The 18,660-nt window shown below is 39.9% G+C and overlaps 1 protein-coding gene across 5 annotated transcripts in view; it reads right to left on the reverse strand.

The window, feature by feature from the left end:
• Positions 1-18,660, reverse strand: part of COL11A1 (collagen type XI alpha 1 chain) — a 229,080-nt gene that overhangs the window by 65,869 nt on the left and 144,551 nt on the right. For all 5 annotated transcript variants that reach the window (XM_066597204.1, XM_066597201.1, XM_066597205.1 and 2 more), the window contains 9 exons: positions 17,502-17,555; positions 17,192-17,299; positions 15,971-16,024; positions 11,267-11,320; positions 10,707-10,751; positions 10,505-10,558; positions 10,174-10,218; positions 4,545-4,598; positions 3,825-3,878 (listed from right to left, as the gene is read on the reverse strand). In XM_066597204.1, coding sequence (XP_066453301.1) covers positions 3,825-3,878; positions 4,545-4,598; positions 10,174-10,218; positions 10,505-10,558; positions 10,707-10,751; positions 11,267-11,320; positions 15,971-16,024; positions 17,192-17,299; positions 17,502-17,555 — 522 coding nt within the window. The remainder of the gene's footprint in view (positions 1-3,824; positions 3,879-4,544; positions 4,599-10,173; positions 10,219-10,504; positions 10,559-10,706; positions 10,752-11,266; positions 11,321-15,970; positions 16,025-17,191; positions 17,300-17,501; positions 17,556-18,660) is intronic.

Raw genomic sequence — 18,660 nt, forward strand, 5'->3', positions numbered from 1 at the left:
ATATAATGAATATCATTAAAATTATTTAGAAAACTGGAAAATTATCAAACCTTAGTTAACAAAATAACGGTAGATATGGTAATGAGCTATGTCTTTCTATCAAATAAATTATATATCCTACAAATAACTTCTCAGCCATATAACTGTACTGCAAAATGGAATAAAGCTTATCTCCTGGTAGATGGGAGGTAATGCCCATTTCAGCTTGAACCAGAAAATTTAGGGCTGATTGAAACTAACCCAAGTGTCCCATTGCAATTTTCTTGCCATGTTCATCGGTTTGCACACTTTTTACATTGTTTGCTTTTATTATTCCAATGCAAAAAAAAAATAAAAAATAAAAAAGCAACTTTATGTAAACCTATCTGTCTCCATGGAAACCAACTAGAAACAAACCCTGTTGGAAGTCTATGTGTGCATAATCCAGTCATGCCTTAAATACTTTAGCCTGCATGCCCTTCTATTGTCTGCAGCTTAGGAGGATGGGGAAGCCGAGGCAGTGAAGTAACAAATAACTGTAGGATCAAACTACACACAACTGCCACCTGATGGAGCTGAGGACAGCGAAACACGCATTGGGGCATGTTTAGTTTTTTGGATCTGGCGCTTTTTCGACCTGGGACTTTAAGATGAGTCAGGCCAAACATTGGCAAGGATGGATGATTTTTATGGCTGGGGTTAATATCATGCATGTTTGATTTTGGTTATTATTGCTCTCCATGCCCCATATTTAAGATAGCCTTTAAACATCTACTATTCACTTCTACTTTTTACATCTACTATTTAGTTCGGTTGCACATGGGTGAGCCGGATTGCACATGCGGGATCCCACAATAGAATGCATCTGTGACCCATGCCGGAGACCCCGCGTAATTGTAGTATCTGTTATGTAGATGACTGTAGAAGCTGCAGGTGGGGATGTGCAGTACAGGTTTCTTTTCAATATTTGCTTTTCCTGCCCCATCGCTAGGCGATGACACGGGTACCCACGGGGCATATGCAATTGACCTCAATAGCCAACGTCCAGTGGAGTCTGCCAAAAAATAAGCATGCTGCCATTTTTCCTCCACCTGTGGAATATACAATTTGTATCCATGAGTGTGAAGGAAAAAGCTAAACTACATACCTTTCAATGCATGCGATTTGCTGCGAATCTTCCGCGCGGTCGCCAATCATGGATTCCGCAATAGGGATCTGGTTGTGTGAAGCCGGTTTTACTTTGGGCACTTTGTTTTTGAATTCTTATTGATTATTAAAGTTCCCAACAGAGTGACCTATATATTACTATTATGAAGTAATGTCTCTTGGTCCCACCGTTGTTAGCATTGCTTCTGTCTTCTCTCAGTGTTTTTAGTACATGTATTATATTATTATTATATATTTCTTTGTGGATTAATACAATTGGTACATTTTTAGAACTTTGGCGATTTATTCCTTTTTGGGTTTTTTTTTCAATATACACACAAGGTTTGTTTGCACTTTGTAACCATGGAAACATGCAGGTTTTCAGAGGAGCTGTAGATGCAACATGGAAAAGGTACCAGAGAGTCCATCAGAAAGTCATTGAAGTGTATGAATGACAGTCATTCGTTTGATTTTTACAAAGATTGATGATTGCGCAGTAGTTGTTGGCCAATATATAGTTCATAGAGAAGGGCCTCATGCAAATTTATTTTCAAGTATGATTCTTTGAAAGTGGAGTGGAAAAAATAAAAAAGAGAAAAATGGAACAGGGCTGCAATGGGAACAGGTTAAGATAGTTTTAATCAAGACTGTTTGCAAATTAATTTCAATGTTTATTTTAGATACACTGGAGTAATACAAATGTTTACTATAGTGGTCCAAGAAGATAAGATAATGGGAGTTAAAGAAGTTTTCAGGATGGGTAATCATCAATAGTTAATCACCAGGGACCCCCGACTCGAAATCCCCAACAATGACCTGATCACCCATCATCATAGGAGCGGAAGTGCCATAGTTGGCCTAAATCCCATTGAAATCAATGCAGAATGAAGCCGGCTAATACACTTCTGGCATTTCTGGTTCTGACACTGGGGTCAGATGCGGAAGTGTAATAGCCGCTTCAGCTTCCATTTATATCAATGAGAGTAAAGCCAGCTATCGTACTTCCGCTCTCATCTCCTATCATGATAATCCTGAGCAGTGAGTCCCGGCGCTTCACTATGAATGACCTATGCTGCGAATCAATAGTTTTTGCCCAGAAAACCCCTTTAAAAAAGGTTTAACTACCGATCACCAATGATCACCAGTGATTATCTTCCTCTAACAAAATAGTGACTCTGAATGTATTAAGAATCTTAAGTCAAATGAAGAATATTTCTCCAATGTGAGGACCTCACCAAATAGGTCCCCAAATTAGATCCATGTAAGCAAAGAAGTGGCACCCAAATTTTCAGATAATCTATTAGCGTCTAATGATTGTCCGTAGATAGAAACCATCATTAAATTACACATTTGGATTTCAAATCCAATTTACATAATAGGAATTTGCAAGTCTATCTATAAAAATCACAAGTATGTTAACAGAATGGTGAATCGCTATTTGTCAGGATAGAATGGTTTTACTTCATTTCTGATGCAATTTAATGCCTTAGGCCTAAAAATGTTCTTATTTGGTGATAAAGCTTCAAAGTGGAATATGAAAGATTGTGAAATCTCAAGAAACAAATCGGTTTACATATAAATGATGGAAATGTATAATAATGATGGTTTCTAAAAGGGTGGAAGGCTGGTGAAAAACTTCCAGACTATGCATTTGGGTGCAGCTAATAGCGATGATCCATATGTGCACCTGCAAGGGAATTTTAGGTTTAAAGCAGCACAGGCAACATATTGAGTATGGGAAAGCAAATAGTTAGTGATATTTAATTTCAATTGTCATATTGAGGGTTCTTGCAATATGCCAAACTTATAAAGCAACTCTAGAGAAACGTCTGCAGCAAGTTTAATAGCTGAGGCAGGTAGTCTAGCTTTGGAGCTCTAGCAATATGATGGTGAAGGAATGTCAGCATTTATATGGACATTGTACAAGGTAGTAAATTAAATCTGAAATTATACCAATTTTAGAAAACCCATATATATATATATATATATATATATATATATATATGTTACTGTATATGTACTAAACCCATCAAACATTTCATTTACAGATAAAGCAAAGTTTAACTTAACAGTGATAACTCTCTGCAATAAGTTATCTTATGGGATAACTACACAAAAAAGCCATTGAAAAATGTTTGAAAAGGCAAATAAACTGTGGCGGATTTTTTTTTCAACATATTAAGAGTTAAGTTAAACTTTGCTACATCTATAGCGAAGGGGTATTTCCACCTTAGAATTTATAACATAGCCACAAGCTATGCCATAAACATCTGATAGATTACATACCCAGAGGTGGGACCCACATTAATCAGACATTTATGACATATTCTGTGGATCTGACATAAATGTCTAAGGTGGGAATACTCCATTAAAGTCAACAGCATAATATAATCAGCTTATTAGACAGCTCACATAACACACATAGAGTGGACATAGTAACCTAGTTTAATGAGCTGAATATATAATTACAGCGCCTAGTTATGTCCATGAATATTTAGAGCTGTTTGACAGACACACCTCTGTATTCAAATATTTGCTACTTGCTAAAAACAGGTCCAGTCAGGTACGAGAACACACGTTCATATTAACCTGGGAAGTGTCTTCTCCTACCTGGCCACAAGTGTTTAGAGGAAGTAACGTCCAGAGGGTAAACTGGCTGTGGAACAGCTCATCAGAAAGAGAAGAACTGGCATACTTACAGTCTCACCACGTTGTCCAGGGTGGCCGGGCAACCCATCCTTTCCAGGAGGACCCTTAAAAACATCAAATATAAGCTTTTTAAGAATTCTGCTAGCAAATGCTTCTAAATTTAACATAATCTGAAAACTTTTAAGTCATCTAGTAATTAGACCTTAATGCTGTCAAAAATGTATTACATATTCCATATTTTACCTACACTGTGAATATGCTGTTTTATAAAATATTTACCAGTTTGGTTATAGCTATATTAGCCTAACAATTTATGTTTAGCTTTTGTACCAACTAGTAGAGTATCAGGTCTAGAATAATGGCCTGAAATTTTCCATACCGATTAGGATAGATTACTTAGAAGAATCTGTGACAATAGTAGTGATATCAGATCGTTAGTAGTGATATCAGATCGTTGGCCCTATATTTGGTCATCAAGCCAACCCTATGGCCAGTTTTTCCTATATGCAGCCAGAAGAAGACATCTGGCAGCCCATATTATGGTTGCACAACTTAGAAAAAGCTCCAATTCACAAGATTGTATCTTATTTTACTACTGTGTGGACAAAATTAAGGGTCATCTTGTTCCATGGACTTTCACATTTGTTGAATATTCTTACAAGTGCTGACATACAACATACAGTAGTATATATACTATCCTACACAATTACTATTTGTTGATACACCTAAATCTAAATTAATTTATAGATTTAGAAAGCTCATATACTTACAGGGGGGCCCTTTGGTCCTGGGAATCCAACTGGGCCCTGTGGTCCTTGAGGTCCCTATGATGCAATGCAAAAAAGAAAGTTCTTGCTAAGTGAGAGAACATTTAAATATTGTCTAAAAGTCTTGCAATAAAGTTAGTAAAACCAGCAAATAATCAACGTATCAAGTAAAGAATGATACTATAGTTAACATTTCCTTATAACCACTAAAGTAAATTATGCCCTTGACACTGCAGTAATTAGAGTAAATGAAAGATCAAACAGCAGTAATGTGTATTGCAATGAAACAGACAAGAGCGCTGCACACTCCAAGAACTGCCCTCTATAATCTGTTCTGCTCTATTAGATTTCTACAAACCATGCTCCACGGCAAGGATGATGAAAAGGACCAGAGAAAGCAGAAAATACAATTTACATATACATTTTACAGATCAAAGTATGGAATTCGCTATGGTTGATGATCCAGAAATGTGTCCACAGGGAATAAGGGTAAACTGGTTCACCGTGTCATCTTATCTGACCATTAATTCACAGAACAGTTTGTGGTGACCTACAGCATAGAACATATAAGGGCAAATGATCTTTGTATCACCCTCCGCCTGGGGTGTTTAATAGCTTGTATGCCGTCCTATGCAATAGGACAGTGATAGCGTTAGTGAATTGGAAAATATACTTTATTTAATTTTTCATAATGCAATTTATACCATAAAGCGTGTCTGTTTCTAATTAGAAATTTTCAATTTGTTTTCTAATAAACTCACTCAACACACTCAACTCAACCAATCCTACGCTGATGCCATTCCACCAGTCCCCAGTCACTCACTGCTCTCGACTGCCTGCTGCAGCAGTGATGGCATCCTGACACAGGCATATGGGACCGCTGCAGTACATTTCCGGCCAAAGTGAGATGATGATTGGCTGTGGAGAACACCTGTCCCATTATCGGTGATGTCATCAGTGCAGCAGATAGTAGAGCAGTGGGGGATCAAGTAACAATAGAATGGGAGTGGTAGGGTATCAGGTGAGTATGACTTCTTTCTATCCAGATTTCTAAAAGAGTTTCTATTTTGCCAGGAAAATCCCTACAATTGCACAAGGTCATACAGACCACTACACTTTTTTTGGAAATTATTATTGATCATTACTAGAGATGACGAGTATACTCGGTAAAGGCAATTGCTCGAGCGAGCACTGCCTTTACCGAGTACCTGCCCGCTCGAGATGAAACGCTCAGGTGCCGGCGCGGGGGAGTGGTGAGCAGCGGCTGTCAGCAGGAGGGAGAGGGGAGGGGGGGGAGAGGGAGAGAGAGATCTCCCCTTTGTTCTGCTCCGCTCTCCCCCGCCGCTCCCTGCCCGCCGCCGGCACCCGAACGTTTCATTTCGAGCGGGCAGGTACTCGGTAAAGGCAATGCTCGCTCGAGCAAACATCTCCAGTTCAACCTTCCCTACAGTGGAGTTGGGTAATCTTTGTTTTTCCTGAATAGAGATCAGCTTCATATGATTGTCTCCCAAGAATTATATTGACGTCTACAAGAGTCCGAAAAATGATTTAGCTTATCAAAGCTGTCTAACTGGCCTTGTTGGACTCAGTAACTACTCAGTGCTCAACCTACATTTATTTAAACTGCTCCGGAATTGTGATTGGTTGCTATGGACAACATAGCTAGTTTGTTTTGTTTTTTACACTGTTTGGATAAAGTAGATGATTTTATTTCCTATAAGTAATGGATCTGGTAATTAAAATAAATGAAGGATGAAACAACTATGATAGTTAAAATTTGAAACTTGTGCCAAGGCACAAGCAGCCAGATTTGAGCGCTCAAGAACGTTGTCGATGTAAACATAAACCTAAAGTAACCTTGTTTTGATATATCTCCCCTAAAGCGACCCAGTTTTAGCCTATGTGGCATGAACTTCTGTGATGACAGACATACATTTGAGAAGATCAATACTTAATGCAACGGAAAAGTTAAGCACATTCTCCCAGCAACTGATTAGTTTGCAATTTTTACTTTTCATGTTGCCTCTGCAAAATGAGAAAGGGAATCTGAGTTCTTGTTTCAGACAAATGCATTGGTTTTGAAAAACCAATGCATATGTTCAGTTAGTGCAAGCCTACGGCATGTGGAACCTTCTTTTTGGCAACAAAGGCATATCATATTGAGTCATATTTTGAGTCTTAAGGTGACTCTCTAGTCCTGGACAAACAAAGATGGCTAAACCACTTCTCTATGACACTCCATGCTGCTCTGCCTGGCCAGTGCGGCTTACATGGGCAGCACTGGTCATTCCAATCAGGTGTAGTGTCCTAGAATAAAGATGCATACTAAGGTACAGTATGCATCAGGTAGTCAGAGAACTGGCCATCTTTGTTTGTCTAGGAACAGAAGGTTACTATATATATAGTCATAATTCAGGGGCCCTAGTATGGGAGGAAAGAGTTGGTTCCAGCTACCCTGGCATGGCCCAGGGTCTTCAGATACAGAAGAAGGACAACAAACTGAAACATTGCCCCAGGTGAAAGACCATGTTTACTGTAGGTAAACTGTAGTTACTGTAGGTTTTGCTTACTAGGTGGTTAGCCAACTTATACAGTATAAGTACAGGGCAGTAGATTGGAGTCAACTTACTAATATAATGTAATTAGGAGTTCTGTACCATTCTCTTTTTTTTATTAAGCCTTACTCCTTTCCCATCAAAATTGGCGTCTTGAACAGTGCGACAATTCAGTCTTGCAAATAACCATTAATGTCGGGGCATGTGATACAACCCTGTCCACCAGCGTCTCTTGCTCTGCGCTTGCACCAGCCCATTTGGACATGCATCCAGGAAGGAAACTTGTGTAGTGGCAGAGCTTGAGGTTGATGGATGGAGTCACATCCCAAACCCCTCTATTGCAGCTATTGAGCGCACAGGGGAATGACTTGGTATAAAAGAGATTTGGCTTCATGAAACAAGAGAATGCTGCAGAATGCCTAGTAAGTTGCCCAAATACCACATTATCAGCACTGGTCAATCAAAGCAGGTAAAGTATCTTAGACTAAATATGCATTCTAATATACAGTATTTAATACCCTGTGCTCATGCTGTATAAGATGGCCAACCCATTTTAAGGTTGCTATAGATATTAGATGCCTAATACATTAGTTAAATCCACCAATTTCAGCAGGTCCAATCATCTAATGTGTATGAGGCCTCCACACTCTCGCCTGAATACAGGTGTCAATGGAGAAAAGGATCATAGAAAATGAGAAGAATGTGGCAACATAAATGGTGAAGATTAGAGATGAGCGAGCGTACTAGGATAAGCACTACTCGCTCGAGTAATTTGCTTTATCCGAGTATCGCTGTGCTCGGGTCTGAAGATTCGGGTGCCGCTGCGGCTGACAGGTGAGTCGCAGCGGGGAGCGGGCGGGAGAGAAGGAGAGAAAGATCTTACCTCCGTTCCTCCCCGCTCTCCCCTGCAGCTCCCCGCTCCGTGCCGGCACCCGAATCTTCAGACCCGAGCACAGCGATACTCGGATAAAGCAAATTACTCGAGCGAGTAGTGCTTTTCCAAGTAAGCTCGCTCATCTCTAGTGAAGATCAAACCAATAGATCTTTATTCCTCCATGTTTTTCATATAAAACAGATAAGCTACGTTTTGACGTTTCTCGGTCTTTATCAAGCTTGCTAAAGACCGAAAAAAGGTCAAAACATAGCTTATCTGTTTCATAAAAAACATGGAGGAATAATGATTTATTGATTTGATCTTCACCATTTATGCTGCCACATTCTTCTCATTTTCTTTGGACTACTGAAGGGCGCCGTGGTTCAAGTTCTCAATGTGGCTCTGCATTACAGCCACCTCGCCTTAATTTTGGATTTGTCAGTGTGTGCTCTTGGCCTCTTTTCTATACTGAGAGAAAAGGATCGAGCAGCTGAACTTCAACTGCCCGATCCTTTTTTTACGGGGAGATAAGCTGCTACCAGTGCTTTTGGTAGCGACTTTCTCCTCGCTCTGCATTCAAAATACAGGCACGCTCAGCTGAAAATGCATTTGTATAAGGGTGTTGAGCAAGATAGCTGACAGGCGAACAAGTGTTCAGCAGGCAGTTATCTAATATACATGGGCAGCCTAAGAAATTACAATGTAAATGGAAATAAATAAGAACAAACTTCATTATTTCATGACTGCTTTTGACTTTGAAATTGAGGTGCGCATGAAAAATTGCTGAAAAGTAGCCGTGATTTCCACATACACAGAAAAATGTCTATTTTCAGCTGCTTCTCAGTATTAACATCAGACTCCTGCAGGAAGTTGCTGTCTCCTAGTGTGTCACTGAACACTGTGCAGATAATTACAATACTCTGCATTATAATGAGAACTGTTGTGGAGGAGCAGATAAACTGTTCTGTGACACAAGAAGCTACAACACATTACAAAGCCTTCTGTCTCGATAAGGGAAAAGCAGTGTATCCCGTGACATAAATACATTAGTGCAGGTTCAATATTCAGTGCTTAACTTACAGAGCTGAACAAAGGAAAATCAAGAGGCCAACGAAGGAAGAATGCAGACATTTTTAGAGATTGTAGCCCTTGAGATTTATATCAGAATCATGTGCATATCAAAATGAGCCACCGTATCACCAGCGGTTCAGTGGTATTTTTTCTGGACTATCAACTGGCATGTGGACCATACCAATCTCTTTGGCACATTTATACCACAATGTAAGGGTAAAGGCACACAGGCATTAAAAGAGTTGCTCCTGAGATTCTCGGGCATGACTCGGATCGGACAACACATGGACATCCCGATTTTTCAGTCCCCAAATAAGATGGAACAAAAAGCCTTGTACATATACCCCAAATATGACTGTTATCCTTTGCAATCCAATTTTAGATTCAGGATTTCCTAGGGGGCTTTCTCTTTCTGCCATTTTACAATGGCGCCATCTGCTGGCTAGAGCCAGTACTACAGTATGTGACATGCCGGAGAGGCCCCTGACAACAGAGCGGCCAGTAATCTACAGTAAGAATACCCTGACGGACATTTTCCGACATCAAAGCTGTACAGCCTTCGATCAGAATGTCTTTAGATGTCAGACAGTGGATTGGAAAGGGTTAATGGCAGGGTCACAAAGAGTAGATCCATAGTGGATTTTCCAGGTGGATATGAAAAATCCACAGCATTTCCAGTAGGACCAAAGCGAATAAGAATACTGAAGTTTGTAATTGACTGGAGCAGCCGGTGATGGCCCATCAACAGGTTGACTGCTGTCTCTTAACACAGTGCTGGATGGGAAAAAGGAGATATGGTGCCGGAGGTGTGAGTAGGATTTCGAATAAAAACTTTCTCTCAGATAACCCCATTAAACTTGTTCACCTAGTTCTTGACCCCTCGTTATCCTGGAAAGTCCAACAAATCCTTATATTATGGTTATCCATTATGATATCTCTTTAAGTAAAAAAAATAGTAGTTTTACTTGCAGTCCCATATAGAACCGAACATGGCACGTGTTCAATTGTGTCAAAAGACAAACCTAACTCTGATCCATTTGACAAATTCAGATGTATAGATCTTCTACATACACAAGTGTTCACGCATAATTTCAATACCAGCAGCAACTGAAAACTTCCAGGTACCACTTACCCTTTCACCAGGTGGGCCGGAAGGACCATCGCTTCCTGATGTGCCCTGAAAAAAAAGGGTATATGTCAGCGAATGTGGAATAAAGAATAACAATCGAGACATTACAATACATTACAATGATTCTGTTTTGCAGATTTAAAAATAATTCTTAATAGTGTGATATGTGTCGTGTTATACTGCAGCATATGCATTTTGTGTGACATGCAACATGGCAATATCTTCCCAACCATGTGGTATAATTTTTTGTGCCTATGATTAATACCTTAAAGCAGTATAAATGACTTATAACACTATAACCCCATCAATATTATGACATAGCCTCGATAATTACCTTAGGACCTGGTTTTCCAGTAGGACCTCTAGGACCCCGAGCGCCACGTGGACCCTAAGTGAAGAAGCAAAGTAACCTTATGAGACTCTTTTGAACATTGTTACTATGTCATTTACGATGTCATTGGAAAGAATATGATTGCAAAGGTTTATGATCTACTCATGTGCTTGGAAAAATGGAAGTAACTCGGAAACACACTCACCGTTGGACCTCGTTGTCCCCTTGGACCTGGTTTGCCAGCAACACCCTAGTGGAATACAAATATTAATGTTAATAGAATACAGATAGTCTTACTATGACGTTGTATGTCCTAGTATGATTGACATCAAACTTCTCCTAGTCCAGGTTGTGGTCTATGTTGCTCTTCAGCTGTGGTGGGAACTCCAAATGTTATAGTACATACAATGCTATTGCATTTACTAGATGCCTGTTACTAAATATTATATATTACATTATACAAAACTGTTTCCAGCAGTGGCAACTTCTAGTAACCCAGAAAGTCAAAGGCCCAAAGGGCTATGTGTTCGGTACATACAGCTAAAAGTTGCAAAAAGTTCAAGGAAGTTTGATCTTCAAATTCCTTCCTATACAGTCAAATGTAGTCATTGTTTTCCAAATCAGTTCAGTAGTCAGAAGACTTCTAGAAATGACAACTAAACAGCTGATAATACTACAGTATACTGAATTGCATTAAATGCATTGCTCCGCCGGCATTAAAATTGGCATAAAAATGGTAAAAAAAATTGTTTTCTAAAACCATACCCGAGCTCCTTTCTCGCCATTAGCTCCATTGAATCCAGGGAAACCTGTCGATCCCTATTAAAATGCAAATAAGATACACGGGTTTGAGAACATTTAAAGGCAAAATAATATATTAATCTTAACTAAAATTTCTGCATATACAGTATGCAATCTAAATCTGCATAAACTATAATAGGGTTGACCTTATGCAGCGATTGATTTATCTGGTGAACCACAGAATACAATGGCAATATCCATTAGCAGGCTTTTTAGCTTCAATTCGAGAGGAACCTCTCGAATCAACTTGCCCAATTTAACATAATGGTAAGCTAATTACATTTTGACTCACCAATTGAAGCAGTAAGTATATGAGATCTTATTAAATAGGATTATGGTATAGGAAGATAAACTCATGCATATAGTCTTCAAGAAAAATCTCGGATAACTGGTTGATGCTCCATCTAGTGTTTATACGGGCTGCTACAAGAAGTGCATTCACTGAAGAGGAACATGCAGACGTGCTTTGACAACGTTTCATGTAATCTAAAACCATATCTCTATCTGCATCCTGAACGTTAACATAATCTCTTACCAGAACTTTTCAGATCCCGAAAGCAGAGAAAAGATCAGAACATTTCATCAAGCCTGCTGTAAGCCAGTGGAATCAATGAATGTTTCACTTAATGCTACTCCAAAAAACTCATTAACAAAGGATAGATTTTATTCTAAAGTTGAATTTTTCGAATGTGAATTCAAATACATTGTGTAAAAGCATCTAAGATGGTCAATAAGAACGGCTGTCAAGTCATTTATCCACATTTTACAATAAGCTACACGTTTTGGGCTTCAGAATATACGCTATGCCTCCTTTCTATCTATAAGCATATAGAATAATTCATAAATTCTGACCATGCTCTCATCTTCTTCTTTAAGGGTGTGTTCAGACGCACTGGATTTGGCACGGCTTTTACACAAGGGAAAAATCCACACCAAAATCCGTATCAAATTCTGCTCGAAAATACACACCACACAGATCCATAGCAGACTTCCAGTCAATGGAAAGGGTGAAATCTGCTGTGGATCCACACTAAAAACTGCAGCACACAATATGCTGTGGATTATGGTGAAGATCTACACCAAAAATCCGCCACATGGGAGCGCATCCTTTAAGGAGTTAGCTAACTTGCGAAAATGTTTTTGAGGGCAAAAACAGATGGTGCATGCACTAATACGCTCTCTGCTACGGAGCATATTATGAACTGGGTTGTTTTTTTTTGACTATTCAAACTATTACACGCGAGTTTGAATAAAAAAGTGGAAAAATAAGTCTTGCCCTATCGTTCTGGCAAGTAGTATTCATGTGTGATAATCCCAATAGTGAAAACGAAACCATTGAAATCAATAGTCTCATAGTAACATAGTATGTTGGGCTGAAAAAAGACAAATGTCCATTCAGTTCAGCCTGTTTCTACCCCCCCATGTTGATCCAGAGGAAGGCAAAAAAAAAAGCAATGAGGCAGAAGCCAATTTATCCCATCCTGTGGGAAAAAAGTTTATCCGGTAATGCGGCTGTGATTTTTACAACCGCATAATGGGACAAAAACACGCCCATCTGTTTAAGCCCTAAAACGGCTGCACTGGCAACATGACTCCCATTACTGAGCAGTGATACTAGTAGTATGGCCGGTAGACAAGATAAGACACCTAGTAGTCCGGATTCATTGGTCATAGTTCTGCTCCAAAAATAAGCCAACACTGCATAATAGCAGATACTCTTTGCCTATAGTCCTATGATACCCCACACACTATATCATTATGAGTTGCACTAAAGGCCCATTTAAATGCAAAATAATCTTTCAAATGATCAAAAGTTTTAGCAAACTTTTTGCATAAAGTGTTAATGGCCACTAATGTCCATTAACACTTTATTATCTTCATTTGCATGTAAAGGGCCTCCAGGAGCTGTTTACAGAGCCCAATGTGTAATTAATGACACGCCCAGCTCTGCAAACAGCTGTATTGTTCTCTTTGCAATTACAATGTATATACAATATATAATTACAATTTAATCTCTCAGTTCCCATGGAGAACACAGCATACAGTCTATTGAGAGATACTACATCTCTCTGCGGCTGAACAATGGATTTTAAGTTCACCTTAAAATCATCGTTCAGATGAAAAGTGCCTGATGCCTGCATTTACACGTAACGATTATCGCTTGTTTTTGATCATTTGAACTAATTTTGAGCGATAATCGTTACGTGTAAAAGGGCCTTAAATGTAGAACTCATACCAGTAGTTAACGGAAACCAGTGGACATACAAAAAGTATAATGGTGTCTCAGTGAAATGGTACATGGTCAGTTGGTAATACAGTAGTGAATCAGAAAATGATAATTCATGATGACACATGCACTTTACTTCCAATAGAACAACTACAGTAATGGACTCTGTCTTAAAGCCCCGGTGGACTAAGATGGCAGAACATGTAGAAACAGGAATGCACTTTATCCAACTCATCCTTAGTCTTGCAATAACTGAAGCAGTAAATTAAGCTTTGGGGACAAAAAGAAAAGTGGCAGACTCGTGAGAAGAAAGTGCTTTGTTCTCAAGTAAGAACATGATTGCGAAGCGGCAGAAAGGATTCAGCGTGTTGTTTTATGTAAAACAGAAGCATCTGGAGCAACCCTCCTGATACACAGATCTGTTTGTTCAATAGCAAAACAGCAGAAAGACTTTGATCTCAGGATGTGGCAGAAAATCTCTGCAGACTATTGAAGAACAAACACAGAATGGAAAGCAATCGATGTGACAGTCATGGTGAAAATGAGGCAGATTTGCAGCAGGTCAGGTGGATGTACAAATACAGAGAAGACCAAACGGGGACATGTAGAACTCAGAGTCACCTAATGCTCTAGAAACGTGACATTTACAGGACAAGTCTCACTTTACTCTGCAGGGAATTTCAGTTTCATTACATAAGTAACAAGACTTCGGTTTTCTTCATCTGTGTAATTCAAAAATCTGTTCCACTTTTTCTTAGTTATAGCTGCTCCTGAAAAGTTGGGTTAAAACTAACATTGCTGCCATTTAAACACCACAACTAACGTGTTTCCACAAAAATAAGCCCCTATCTTATATTAATGTTTGCCCTAAAAGAGGCACTAGGTCTTATTTTCAAGGTATGGCTTATTTTACTTACCTAGCAAATGCGGTCCAATTTCTGTAGCTCTGCCGCACTTCCTGCACTCCTCGGCCAGCAACACAACATCACTTCATGGTCCTGTTGGTCTCCGAGGTTCCGTAGCTCCGACGCACGTCCTGCAGTTCTCAACTGCCGACAGAAGATCACTTCCTGGTCGCAGGGTTCATAAATCCCGCCTCCAGGAAGCGATGGCTCTGAGTGGTTGAGTGAGCACTGCTCTCAGCCAATCAATGCAGCATTCAATAAACCAATGCAATGGCTGTAATTGGTTCAGGGATCGCTGCTCTCAGCCAATCACAGCCGTGGCAATGCTAGAGCGAGCGTTGCATTGATTGGCTGAGAGCAACACTCACTAAATCAATCAGAGCCATCGCTTCCTGGAGGCAGGATTTATGATCCCTGCGACCAGGAAGTGATCTTCTGTCGGCGGCCGCGGAGTGCAGGATGCGCCGCAGGGCTACAAAACTTCAGAGAGCAGTGAGAGGGACCCGGACTGTCGCTGCTAGATAATGTTTTCATTTTTTTTAATGTAGTCTAATTAGGGCTCATTTTTATGGTAGAGCTTATATTTTAAGCCTCCCCGAAAATAGCTGAAAATCAGGGTAGGACTTGTTTTAGGGGTAGATCTTATTTTTGAGGAAACACGGTAGTTGTCAAGCAGCTTTCTAGTTTCTTGCATAGCAATTTATCCATTATATAGAGATATGGGAACCAGGGACACATCTCTGCATAATTAAGCAGATTTATCATTCCGAGCTCTCTACGTTTTACTAATTGAAAGAAATGGACAAATCAAAGATGGTTTTAGTGAGTTTTTTTTGTTAGTTTTGAGTTTTACATTTTCCATGGGAAACGTTTTTAACTAAAAAAAGGAAAATTTAGGAAATGTATTTTAATGGTAGGGTTGTGGTAATCATAAGTAATCTAAGCCAAATGTATCACTGGTTGTAAGGTCTCATGCATATAGCTAGTGTTAGGGCGCCCACCCACTGGCGATTTTTTTCCCTGTGAAATTCGCAGCATTTTTTTCTCTGCAGGGGTCTATGGGACTTGTAATGTTAAAATCGCGATCGCGCAAAATCGCAATTTACCGCGAAATCGCGTTTTTGCGCGATCGCGATTTTAACATTACAAGTCCCATAGACCCCTGCAGAGAAAAAAATGCTGCGAATTTCACAGGGAAAAAAAATCGCCAGTGGGTGGGCGCCCTTAAGCAAATGAAAACAGTGAAACCTTGTTTCGGGTCAAACTTTTCTAGAAGTTCAGCACGGGGAAAACCTGAACCTCAGATGGTTCGTGTCGGCTGAACCCACTTTCCAAGTTGGTGAAGTTCTGGTTTGGTTTGAACAAATTCACACCAAACTGAACTTTTGTAGAGATTCGTCGACCGGATGACATAGAACTTTTGAACAGTTTGCTCATCACTACACATGGTCAGATTCATATAATATGGAACCTATAGAAATTAGAAAGAGGTCCTCAAATTGAGGAACTCCTCATAACTCTAGCTTTATTTCTTACCTTTGGACCCTGTCTGCCTGGGTAACCGGGCAATCCTGGTACACCGAGTTTGCCCTAGGGTAAGCAAACAAAAAACTTTTATGAGTAAGCTGATCACACAGAATTCCTTATAATAAAAATATATTATTCACCTTTAAAGTGTCCTGCAACCCCTGTCCTGGAAGTTCCTGCTGAGATGATGTCACATTCACTGTTCATGTGACCACTGTAGTCAATCACTGGCCTTAGCAGTCACTCCTGCATGAAGGGCAAATCTGCTGAGGCCAGTGATTGGCTGCAGCAGTCAGGTGAATAATGAACGGCACTTGACTATTGCAGGAACTTCTGAAACCAGAGCAGCAATGCTGGATTGACAGGACATTTAAAAGGTAATGATTTTTTCCCGTGTTTTTTTTTACACAGTTTTCTACTTTCTTGAAAATTTTTAAGTCTTGAACAACCCCTTTAAGACATACAGAAAGTCATTCAAACTTTTCAGTAGGAAGAAAATACAACCATTTCACATAAAAGCCGAAAGTACAATTCCTGTGTGTAATTCAAATGACTCTTTTATATGTTTGAGGTAGGCACTTAAATGATTATTTTAAATGTTTAAAGCAGACAAAGAAAAAAAGCACATGAATTCCCTGATATATACTGCTAGTGTCGGCAATAGATGAAGCCATTAACCATTAAAGATCTAAGCAAAGGAAAACTTCAAGTCATTTCACAATGACAGTATATGGATCAGAGGCGTAACTTGAAGCTCCTGGGCCCCATGGCAAAAACTGTAACAGGGCCCCCAACTATAATGCTTTATTCATAGAACTGGGCTCCCTATATGGAGAAGAGAGGACTTATGGGCCCCCTGAGGCTCCTGGGCCCGGGTGCAACTGCATCCCCTGCATCCTCTATAGTTACGCCAGTGATATGGATTTTATGTTGAACATGCCAGACTGCAGCTAAATCCTCCTGGACCACCATAACAAAAGCAGGACACAAGCCCTCTATGGACATGGAAATGACATCATGTTCTATAGGATCTACTCTGGATACACTATAGATTGAATATATTTATAGCAGTTGCATCATCTTGCATTTTTTTTATTATATTTCATCATAATTTCACTTTTATTTATATCACCTGTGCCCCCATATCCCCAGATGTAGAGTTCGTTATTATATACCCCATTTAAAGATGGCCGTACTCATTAGACTAAACTTGATAAAAAGATAGTTTACTTTTTCACCAGCTGGACCTGCAGACCCAGAGTCTCCTGATGGACCAGATCTTCCTTTTGGACCTTCAGGGCCATCTTCTCCTCGTGAGCCAAGAGGACCAACTTCTCCCTGTAAGGGGAAATGAGGGAATGAGTTAAAAAACACACACATATCTATCTCAGACTGGACGAAGAACTGTAAAGCTGCTAATATTTTAAACAAACTCTTCCAGAGACTAAGTTCCTATAGATTTGAAATAATGGTAGCATTCATGGAGTAAAAAACTTAATAATTTATAGAGTGAAACTGGAATTTGAGTTGAAATACTTGCCCTGTCTCCTTTCAGTCCCATGTCACCCTTAAATCCTGGAAACCCATCTTCTCCCTAAGATGTAAGCAAATAACACTAAATCAAATGTTGACACAGATCCATCATACATTATCAGTTACAACACAAAACTTTATATTGTCTTATCAGACATATGTACTTATTGAATGTTCTGAAAACAGTAAGCATGTTAATATGATGAAGACTAACATAGTGATATAGTAAGGATAAAAAAAGACACATGCATCCAGCTCACCCAGTCATTATAATTACAGTGTTGATTCAGATGAAGGTAAAACAATCCATATAAGGCAGTTGTAAGAAGGGTGAGTAGTGCCCTGCTCCCCTTTTGCTACATTGGCTCACAGCCACTCTACCAGCCACTCTTGCTGATGTCAGCAGTGATGGGATATTGCATCACCACTGTGAAAAGACTGGCTCTGCATGGGGAAGTGAAAAGGTTTAACCCCACCCATTGCCTGAATGCTGGGAAACTTTTCTAAGTGCCTCAGGAACCATATAAAAACATTTTAAAGCTGCACCACAGAACTAAGTTGATTAGGTGCTGGGCAGAGAAAGAGGAGGCTGTTGGCTTGTGAGAAAGAGGCCAGAGAGGCAAAGAGAGAGCAGCACTGGGGAGGCGCAAGACTAAGATTGAGGAAGTTGGAGACAGTGCTGCTCAGGTACGCAGAGGGTTGCCAGTCTTCAATGGAGAAAGACATAAAGAGAAGAAGAGAGTAGTAGTCCCAACCAATGCTGTAGCATCATGTGAGTTGGCAATAGTAGCAACTCCTGGACAACATATCCATAAGTGAGGCCGGCCTCATAAGGGACACAGGGTATGCATACTAGGAAGAGTTAAAGTATACTTAGGCCTCATGTCCACGGGGAAAATAATAATTAAAATCCGCAGCGGATCACCCGCGCGCGGATCCGCGCCCCATAGGAATGCATTGACCACCCGCGGGTAGCTAAATACCCGCGGATGGTCAATAAATGTGAATTAGAAAAATCATGGAGCATGAAAAAAAATGGACATGCTCCATTTAGGTGCGGATCACGCTCCGGATGGCCCCATTGATCTCTATGGGGTGCGGGAAATCCGCTGCGGGTGTTAAATGCCATTTATTTGGGTGCGTGAAATCTGCATGCGGATTACAAG

Source organism: Eleutherodactylus coqui, chromosome 3, assembly GCF_035609145.1.
Source record: "Eleutherodactylus coqui strain aEleCoq1 chromosome 3, aEleCoq1.hap1, whole genome shotgun sequence".
In the NCBI taxonomy this organism is placed as follows: domain Eukaryota; kingdom Metazoa; phylum Chordata; class Amphibia; order Anura; family Eleutherodactylidae; genus Eleutherodactylus; species Eleutherodactylus coqui.